Source organism: Cydia pomonella, chromosome 7 (assembly GCF_033807575.1).
Source record: "Cydia pomonella isolate Wapato2018A chromosome 7, ilCydPomo1, whole genome shotgun sequence".
Classification (NCBI taxonomy): domain Eukaryota; kingdom Metazoa; phylum Arthropoda; class Insecta; order Lepidoptera; family Tortricidae; genus Cydia; species Cydia pomonella.
Window position 1 is genome coordinate 13,742,973 of NC_084709.1, and position 10,740 is coordinate 13,753,712.

The 10,740-nt window shown below is 33.9% G+C and overlaps 1 protein-coding gene across 5 annotated transcripts in view; it reads left to right on the forward strand.

Annotated features, from left to right (window-relative positions):
- LOC133519864 (dedicator of cytokinesis protein 4) overlaps window positions 1–4,227 on the forward strand; it is a 99,052-nt gene extending 94,825 nt beyond the window's left edge. For 3 of the 5 annotated variants that reach the window (XM_061854019.1, XM_061854022.1, XM_061854023.1), the window contains one exon: window positions 387–4,227. In XM_061854019.1, coding sequence (XP_061710003.1) covers window positions 387–562 — 176 coding nt within the window. In that variant the 3' untranslated portion in view covers window positions 563–4,227. The remainder of the gene's footprint in view (window positions 1–386) is intronic. The other 2 variants (XM_061854021.1, XM_061854024.1) reach the window with 1 other exon arrangement.
- Window positions 4,228–10,740: the final 6,513 nt, after the last annotated feature.

Sequence of the window (10,740 nt, forward strand, 5' to 3'; positions counted from 1 at the left end):
ATACAATTTCCACCTTTCGGACCATAACGTAATTATGTAGTAGTTATTTATTTGGATATATAATCCTGATTTAGAATTTGTGATATGATGTCATGGAAGGTTTGCCGATACATAATTATTATTTACTTAGTAAAAAAATGGCATTACCGTAAATAGTAAAAGTAAAATTTAATCGTCATGAAATAAGCAAAATCACTTAGTTGTCGAAATCAATAACTTTTTAGTGCGTCCGTAATAGGTGTTTACAACCCACAGCCTTACTTTAATAGACTTTGGACTACTATACTAATGAATAATAACTTGACAATGATTCCATCCTCAAAAAAAAAAAATTGCGCGGGTGAAATACTCGAATCCGCTTCTGTGAAACGAATAAACATATTTAGTTTCAGATTTCGACCTAACTGTGGAATCTTTGCGCTACGAGGAAATAATCTCAATGATGTCGGAGCCGCTGCGCGTCGACGAGGGCGAGACGCCGCCGCCCATCCCGCCCAAGGGGCTCGGCCACCTCAGCAGCTTCGACTCTGGGCACCATGAAAACGGCGAGACCAACTGCTAGGCCCCTACTAGGTGAGCTGTTTAGGAGAACTTATTCTTCTTCTTCACAAAAAAAACAAGGCTAGAGCTTCCTTGAATACGCTAGAGCTCCAGCTTAAGCTTTAATCTAAAATATCCTGCCAAACTATATTTCAAATTAGATCCTGTGACATCGAGATTAAAGTTCAAAGTTGCTTCCCGTTAGAATCTTTAGAACGATTAGCGCCTATAAAAAATATATAGCAATGATTTTGAGGCGGCTCATTGCTTCTCAAGTTTACTCCGTCACATCCTGCAACTCGTAACTTTAAGCTTGTATTATGAGATATTCCTTTTTACTAGGTAATATCGTATTCGCTAGAAATATAGCATTAGTAAATGTATTATTTAAATAGGCGTGCATATCATTCATTTTAGAGATGTAGCTGCGAAGTGTGATTTGTGGCAATTTATTTCTTAGACCTTTAGTTTTCAACCGGGGCCATATGATACGTGATACAGAATAAAATAAAAACTCAGAGATGCATAACCAAAATCGAATAAATCGTTCCACTATTGTAGATACGTGAAATTCCGCTATTTTAAGTTGTGGTAGCAAAGCATTTAACTGGTAGCTCTGAGAATTTATTAAGTAGATATAAGAAGATTATGACATGGAGATTTGTAATAGGAATTGTTTCAGTATTTGTGCAGCTTTTTCTCACTATAATGTGCACAAATGCTATTATTACATTTTACTTTAATATTTTATTTTATTTGAGAAAAAATGTATTTCTATTGGAGATTTTTTAAATATAATTTATATGTATAGACTACGTGTACACCGTCAAACCTGCAAAAGCTATTGTTACTTGTTTGCTGAAATATTCTCCGATGCCCGTTAATTACCATTTTAACGTAGCTATATTATTTTTCTACACTACACCGTTGAAGGTAAAATAATATAACTTTTTAAGTATTTTTAATTAATTATTTAATAAGAAAAAAGCAATTGAAGTAAAATGTACATTTACCAAATGGTACTTAGTATGCAATTTAACGTAGGTACGAGTACATTGGCCGTTTATATTAATAATTGTTTCTCAAACACGAAAATATGGATACTCTTTTAACAACTTAATAAACCAAGGCATTTGATAATGTACAAGGTAAAATTACGCTGAAGTGAGAAACAGTATTTCAGAGACGTAAACGCTGGCAGGTTTCACGGTATCAAGTTCGACTTGAATGCAGATTTTCTTATAATCATTTTATATAAAATTATTACCGCGCAATCAATTATGTAGTTAATTATAAGAAAGTTTTACTTTGTGACAATACTATCTAATATTATTTAATTTCATTAAAATTTCCGCAGTAGCTCAAGTAAATTCGTACCATTCCACTAAGGCTGATTAAACAGCAGTTTGGATACGTTTACACGCATTTTTTTATTGCTTCAGAACAATATAGGTAATAATGAAGTCTTCATAATATTCAGAAATTGGCAGCATTAAATTTATACAATAGGGTTTAAATATAACATTTAACATTTGCTTGAGAATGCTCTGTTGGCAGCAAAGCAATCAATGAAGGGTAACTATGCATCCCGTATGTTCTATACGTCCGAGTACTCATTACGAGTTTGATCACGAGTACCCAGTGTTATAACAATGTCTTTCGTTTTATGGAACGTATGGACAATGTCCACAATTTATAGACCTCAAAATGGTGCAATGTTTTAATTATTTTATACATGAACTTCTCATAGCGTTTTGACGAACTTATACGATCGTTTTATTTACATTTAATGTTCTAACGATATTGAAATATTGATGTGAGATATTCCAAATTAAAAGTGATTTAGTTTTAGATAAATAGGATTGTCATTAATTTTTTCGGCTAAGTTTAGATCTCGAACGTTTTATGAATTTCTATTTGAGATGACTTTAAATTAACGCATTTATACAAAAAACATTTTTAGGGATTATTTAACATAAAATATGCAAATAACACATATTTCTGACTTCTTCTTACACAGGTTTTCATAATAACGTGATATTTTGATACGTTTCTATTCGATACTGTAGTTTTTTTATCTTGTACTCTTAAGACTTAGCTGTTAAGTTGACGATTTCAACGAACAATATACATACATGTTTATTCATATGTTATTATACACTTGTAACTCATACAATTTGGTTAGTACATGCATGTTGGTATAGTTAGTAAGCAGTGAACACCATTTGATGTTCAGCATCATATAACAAAGTAATAAAAGGTGTTCCTAAATGTGATTTTTTTAAGTTTGTTTCTTTGAGCCATCTAAATTGTCGATGATGATCAAAGCTCCTCGAAATACGTAAAACAACAATAGTGTTTTGAAAAAGACAATAAATTGTCTGAGCTAACTAGGCAGCTAAATTGTTAAAGGTGGTAAACTAGATTTACTTGATCCATGCCAAGATACCATCTACTAGAAAAGTGCCGTACTAATGCCTCCGAAATCGTCTAATTTACGTGGTACTGCTGTAAGCAGGACAGGAACCTTCAAACGGTTCAACATATTGTAAGTAAAGCCATCAGCCCGCGTCTAAGATTAGGTTGGAAACAAACTTAAAAAAGTATATCTATTTTTTATAAATCATTAATTGTAAATGCAGTCAGACATATTATGCGCAGAATCATGCATGTTGAAAAAAATAAATTAAAAACAAGTAGAAATAAATTTGTTTTCCAGTAACTGAAAGATAATATAAAAAAATATATATTTATCCTTGTTTAGCCTTGGCAGTGGAAAAATACTGTTATTATTTAAATTAATTTATTAAAAATAGATTTACAAGGATGGATTGTTTTTTTGGGCCCGGTGCTTAATATGTCTAACTCATGGATTATACAATGAAATTTCAATTAAATGTGAATTTATGTTATTGTGCATAGTGTCAGGCTTAACATTTTTAATAATGACTAAGTTACCTAAGTTGGGATGAATTTGACTGATCTTATTGATAGTTTGTATGTACACAAGTGATTATTGTATTACTTTAATGAATTATCTCATTAGGATAGACTATTATCATTATTCCATATAGCTAAAACCTTATTTGTAATCAAACCAAAAAAATATTGGGCTATTTTTATAATCTTAACTATTCTTTGGATTCCTTATTTAGAAAATAAACCGATTATTTCGCATAGATGCTACGGTCTTCCACTAAGATTTCTTCGGACTATTCAAACTTCCTATCGGCTATTTATATGGCACTGATTGAATGTTGCACTTAAAGTAACTATTTGTATTGTCAATAATATGTTTCAGCGTTATATTAAAATAGTGTAAAAGCAGCGAGGCGACATAACGATTTGTCTGTTTGTGTTTGAAATATTAATTGACATTAATATTTATACATTAAAAGTCAATCAAGAAATACCTACAAATCGCCAACTGATATAAGTCGCAATCAGTATTAATGATATTATAAAATAATAATAACATTTTGTTTGGCTGTACGAACTTGAACTTCACTGTTTATGATTGGTGTAGAATGTGGATGGAATGATTGGTGTAAAAACTAGCGTCTAGTGGAGGCCAATGCAATGTTAAGTACAAAGCTTAGTCTTAAATTAAATGGAAATTATTAAATAGTGAAGACATGTAGCCATTTGTAATTCAAACGGTCGAAATAAATATATAGAATGGATCGTACAAGTTGTTTGATTTTAATCTCAGTGTTACAATATACCAAATAAATTGTTGCAAACGCGTACGGGGCGTGAGGGGGGGGGGGGGGGGACACATTTTACCACTTTGGAAGTGTCTCTCGCGCAAACTATATTAAAAACCCCAATATCATTTTTGAAGACCTATCCACAGATACCCCACACGTATGGGTTTGATTAAAAAAAAAATTTGAGTTTCAGTTCTAAGTATGGGGAACCCCCAAAATTTATGGTTTTTTTTTTCTATTTTTGTGTGTAGATCTCAATGCGGTTCACAGAATACATCTACTTACCAAGTTTCAACAATATAGTTCTTATAGTTTCGGAAAAAAGTGGCTGTGACATACGGACGGACAGACATGACGAATCCATAAAGGTTCCGTTTTTTGCCATTTGGCTACGGAACCTTAAAAATGCGTATTTTGTCATTTTCTGTAAGTAAACGACTGTCAATTCGCTATGTCCCAGTCCAATGAACGGCTGCAACTCCAGAAGTGTCCCTGCGTATTGCCGACCCTTACATTATTTATAGGGTAATTGAAAAAAAAAATGTTTTTCGTCAAGTATATTAGATGTCTAAACGTACAAAATTAAGGTTTTAGATACCTATTCTTCCGAAGCTAGGTCAAATAAAGTTCATAAAATAGAACTTTGTTTCATTAATAATCATGAAGCTTATCCGAAGGAGTTAAATTAGATGCACTGTTAAGTCCATCCAACAACAGGTTTTAAAACGTCGATAGCTATAATTGCAGAAAAAGGTAAATAAATGGCTACTCACATGCTACTCAAACATTATAATTTTCTTTACAAGCTCTTTAAGTGGAGCCTGGATGTATACTTAAGTAAGTCATCTGCAGACCTTTGTTCTTAGGTACGTGAGGAGTAGAGACAAGTCTTTATGAAGACTGTTAATAGTGTTAATAAGTCGCGTGTCTTGTTTGCTTGTATTTTAGATACAAAAAATGTAAACGGTTATGTTTTACATATACCGTGTTTTTATTGAATTCTGTTAATTCCGGGGTAAGGGTGATTACGTTTAAGGAAACTAAATGGCATAGTTAATTTTCAAAAATAAAGAATATTTTTTTTATAAAAAATAATTATATGTTGCATAAAGCGTTGTTGTAACACACGCATTACATTTGATTCAACCAAACAATTGAAAACTGTTAAATATCAATGTAATTTCGAACATCGATCGTTCGAGATTGTGTACTTACGTTTAGTACCAAATACACTCGTACTAAACACTAATTAATATATAAACAGGCCCTAAGGCAAGTGTATACGATAGTAAGGTACTTATAAGTTAAAAAAAAAATATTATTTAGTGCCGAAATGGAGTTAATTAGATACCGGTGTCTTTGAAGAAGTTACTTAATTTAAGCTCGGCAATGCGCCCTAGAAATTAACGAAAAAAAAACACGGTGTATATATTTATAAGTGTTTTAATAATGTAAAGTCTGTAAGTGTCCTGAATCAATTTATTTTCTTCGTCTTAAAATTACTTCGGTTGGTTACATTTACAACCTAGTCATCTTGCATTTGTTTGTACCAATTTTGCACTAAAATGAAAACTTGAAAAGCAAGTGTGTCTCTTATCGACGTGTCATACATATGAAAAGAAAAAACAGGGCAACACGATCTAGAGAACTTTCTACGAAGGCTTAAAATAATAGACGGAATTGCATTTTTACATGCATATTTCTTACATTATTACACATTTCTAAACCAGTTCAATTAAGGAGCTTCCTTTTACTTATAACAATTAAGTACGAGGCACACGACTTTGTATGAAGATTAACTTTTATTTTTACGAGCATTTTATTTTTATTAGACCTTTCAGGTCGTTATTAACTAATGATAGCCATGTAAGCTGGGGTTTCTGGAATGACTTAGGCATGTGTCAATATCAAGCTCATTACCGGCCAACAATTGCATCTCGTTTTGAGTAAGGTAAGTGAGATATGAGATGAGATAAATAACAACTTTTGTAAGTGAGACACACATTTCATGGATTTGTTGCTTTCTTTCGAACTGCACTATAGTCGTAGAGCTCACACTCGCTTTAGGTAGGTATACTCGTGGTATGGAGATTAACAGTCTTTAATATTAAGTTATCTCTAATGATGACTATTACCTGCAGCCCCGCCCCGGCTGTCCTAATGGACGTTGTTTGACAAAATGTGACGCCTTAATAAGAGAGAAGCTCTGACCCGGTGTTACAACACGGTGTAATGTAATCGGAGTTACGTGCAAGTTATACTTATTTTGGAGCCAGCCATCGCCATTGATTTGGTAATCTATTATCTTCTGCTCCATGTAGCCACTTTTTTTTCCTACGCTTCTAGATTCAATAAGTGAACTTAAGTGTAAAGGAAAGAAATGCGGAAAGAAATGTCGCGCTGCTATAGGACTTTATAGCCACCAACGGCGATGCCCAGCGCCATAAACCCACAAGCGCCGCAACAAGCATCTACAACAGATGGTGTGGCCAATGATGATCACGGAGGATACCTATACTAGTCAATCCATAGTAGACTATGTTCTTCCCGGGTGATAACTTATAAGGTAGATGTGTCATGAAGCCTCTTGAACGTTAGCTGCCGCTCTGTTGGTGGATTGAGGAACGGTAGCTACCTAAACAAGAAGAAAATAAATAGTTATTTGAAACAAGGGGGCAACGTTTTTGTTTACCTTTAGTGCTTACCTGACCGCTTACCTTGACTTTGTATTATCGCGCGCGACTCGATAGTTGAAGTCGCACTTGACACCGCAAATCATGGTAAGCGGTCTGAGCAAGCAAAGCAAGTAAAAGATTTGAAAATTAAAAAATATATATTTGAAAATTAAAAGTATAGGAATACTTACGGGTAGTTGCGATTTGTCCTCGAAACTAAACGTGCACCTTTAATGGGAGCAGTTGAACGCATAATAACAGCAAATTAATAAAAACGAATTTTCATAAGTAAACCGTCGAGCACGTGACGAGGCAAAAAGCACCTGCATCTTGCAATTAATATCAATTATGCCTGGTGTCAATACGGTGATAAGATCGCATCAATGCGCTATCTACTGTGATCCGTGTGAACTCGATCGCACCAAGTACGATTATTGACAGAAAAGGAATAATTGTTTGAAATAGAATGCTGCTCTGGTAAGTTTTGTAAACCATAATTTTTTTTTCGTTTTGTCTTCGAGACAGATTTAGGTAAAGCATGTGTATAGTGCGAGCGGTTATTACCTTTTCTGTAGGTTGGTATGCCTAGCTGCCCATTCGTTATTGCAAGTTATTATACTTATACATCCTGGACAATTTCCTTTAGTTCGTTTTCATAATTACGATTTTGTAATTGGCTACGTAAGTGGAATTATTTTTCGCTGTTTCATAATTAATTATCAAAGAAGAATTTATTTGCTGTTTTCATAACCGAGTTTCGTAGTTAACTACGAAATAAGATTTTTTTTCGTGTTCGTAGTGAATTGGCTACGAAAAGTCAATTATTTTTCACTGCTGGGTCATTAATTATCAAACAAGAATTTAATTATTGTTTTAGTAATCAGGTTTTTTCTGAAAAAATATTTTTACCCGCCTGCTTGTACCTGATTGAGGTTCAAGAAGTTTGGCAAACCTAGCAAGTTTTGATGATGAACACAGAAGATGACCGTAGGAACTCTAAAATATAATAGCGCAATAGGAAGTAATGCTCCAATGTTCTGCCGCTAGAGGCAGCACTAACACAAACCGTAAACCATAGGGTAAACCACATTATTTGTTACGAATAAATATGACATTGATGCATCAAGGCGGTTTGTTTAGTTTGTGCTAGTGGCGCCCCCTACGCAGAGCTTTGCGCAATATTCCCTATTCCAATATACATCCTGGACAACATATCGCATCAAAAAATATTTGTACCCGCTATTTGTGCCTGTTTGAAGTTCAAGAAGTTTGGAAAACTTAGCTAGGTGATGTATTGATTGACACGGCAGATGATAGGAACTCTGAAATATAACAGCACAACTGCAATAAAAATACCGTAGAAAATTAAATTTTGAGCGAAAATATATATTTTCTTTACTATTTAGTATGTTAATGCGGTTCCTTAGCAAAATCTAAGCTTTTTTCAAATTACCTATGCTTAATTTCTCTTTATAATATTTGTGATTTTTAAAGATTATATGGAAAAAAAAACGACAAAGGCTATAGTCGGACTTTCATACATTTGCGACCGTTGATTGTATAAAATGGATCTTTTGTGGTATTTGAAGTAAGTCATGTCAACATTTTATTACAAGTTTGAGAAATTATAATTTACACAAATGGTACCTCCTAGTTTTATTTGGTTTCTTAGAAATGTGTTTTCAGTTCTTGTAAGCGGGCCCATCTCACAGCTATAAAAAATAAAATGATTCTGAATTCATTAGTTTTATTGCCGTTTTATAGGTAGACGCTACATCGTGACCATCCACGCTTGTTTTGCTGCATGTAAGTACCATTTTATTGTATTTATTTACCTTGGCGTTAAATATCACACCATTAGGTTATAGGTACTACCTACTTAATGTAGCCATGCCTTACTTAAAACAGTTTGTCCTCTCACACCGCGCAGTAACCCATTTAATTGCTGCATTAAACGCATGTGCGCATTATTGTTTTAGAATTCCCCCGCGAGCGCATCTGAGTCCTTATTTAAATGCATCAGGAATTGTCAAAATGGCTTACAGAAGAGAACTCCATCTATCTTCATTTTTGTTTGGTGTATTAAAGTTCTCAAAACCCGAGTACCTCTTTGAAAAGCTCACCTGGCGCTCAAACACTGCTATGAAGTATGGCCTTAGATCGGTCAGCAACAAATTGGTAGCATCTCATCACTGCACCTCTGCTTTTCGAGGTAGTTTTAAATACACAGCCACTAAGTGCTGGAATAATATCCCGCAACCATTACAGATTTTTTAATAGTCTTAATAGTTTTAAAACATGACTTAAGCGACACCTTCTACAGATTCAAAATGCACTACCAAAATGCGCTCTTGGCTGTAGAGCTATACCTTCTTATCTCTTATAATAGCCCAGCCAAACATAATTCATTAACTATATTCTTAATACATACAAATGCACTTCACACTCAACTATATATCCTATTCTAAGGGCCGGCACAGACGGACTGCAACTCGACTGCAACTTGTATGGGAACTGCATGCCGACTGCACTCCAACTGCAACGTCGACGTGCAGTTCCCATACAAGTTGCAGTCGAGTTGCAGTCCGTCTGTACCGGCCCTAACTTATATATACAAAAAAATGAAATGTATTTTCTTATGTTTTGTTTTTATTACTAGGGTCCGACTGAAAACCAGCGTTGCAGTACATTTATGCTGAGTCGAGCCCCTTTTTAACATCACGCTGTTTATATGCCAGTCAACGCATCTTAATATTAAATTGTTTTAGTAGTTTTAAGATGTTCAAATGTATCAATGCGATATTTGTGATGTTAAATAAAACTTTTCTATGTCTATGTCTATGTCATTTCACCTTGCTTTAAACAAGGCTTTCTTTTTTATGTTAATAGTGACAAAATGCTCTTGTTTCCAATATTTTCAATTCAGTCTCTGTTTTTGACCTTGAAAGTTATTGTGTAATTCTTAAAAATCAATGAATTTTCAGACCTTTTATATATTTTGAAATTTTTCTCTGATTAAACGTTCGGCAAGAGTTATGTCGTTTTAAGCAGACTAAATCGCCTTTTGTAATGAAATTTATTTGCGCCAAATCCGGCTGTTCTGTTTGCAGACTTGTTTATGATGTTGGCTAAATGAATAAGCCAAGTTTGTGACCTCGAGCGTCGAACGCAATTTTATAAAAAATCTAAAAAAAAAACCCGCGAAAATTTCTGTTTTTTTTTTTTTAAGATTTAGGCGACTATAACCCTACTAGCCGAGCTAACCCTAGGAATAGTTTTTGATAGTACTTTCTAAGGAGTTTTTAAAGTAGTCTAAATTTGCTAGAATTGTCTCTATAGACCTAATAGTTTCTGAGATAAAGCCTTTCAAAGTTTATAATTTTTTCGAACTTGAATTAGTAGTAAGTGCAGTGAGTATACACATTTGTCTCAGGCGGTTCCGCTGGGCACGATTGTTTCTTAGGTGCAAACACAGAGCTGATTTGTGGCCACGAGATCGTACTGTGCTTACCACTCAAAAGGGGTTTTAAGGATCAGCTCACCAGGTCCAATCTATGCTATATTTTTTATAATTATATACTAGTGCCCTAGTTGCTACAGTTATATATCATTTCCGTATAGTTTAGGGACGAAAATATTATATTCATACCTACTTTTAAAGTTGGATTATCCATTGGGCCAACATAATAAAATAAGTCTGCATAAAATCGGAACTATCGGATTAGACGTAAACGCTAACGTATAAAGTTACTGGATTATCGAAAGAGCTCATGATTCTGAGTAGAACTAACAAAAAATCAAATAAAAACATTCTT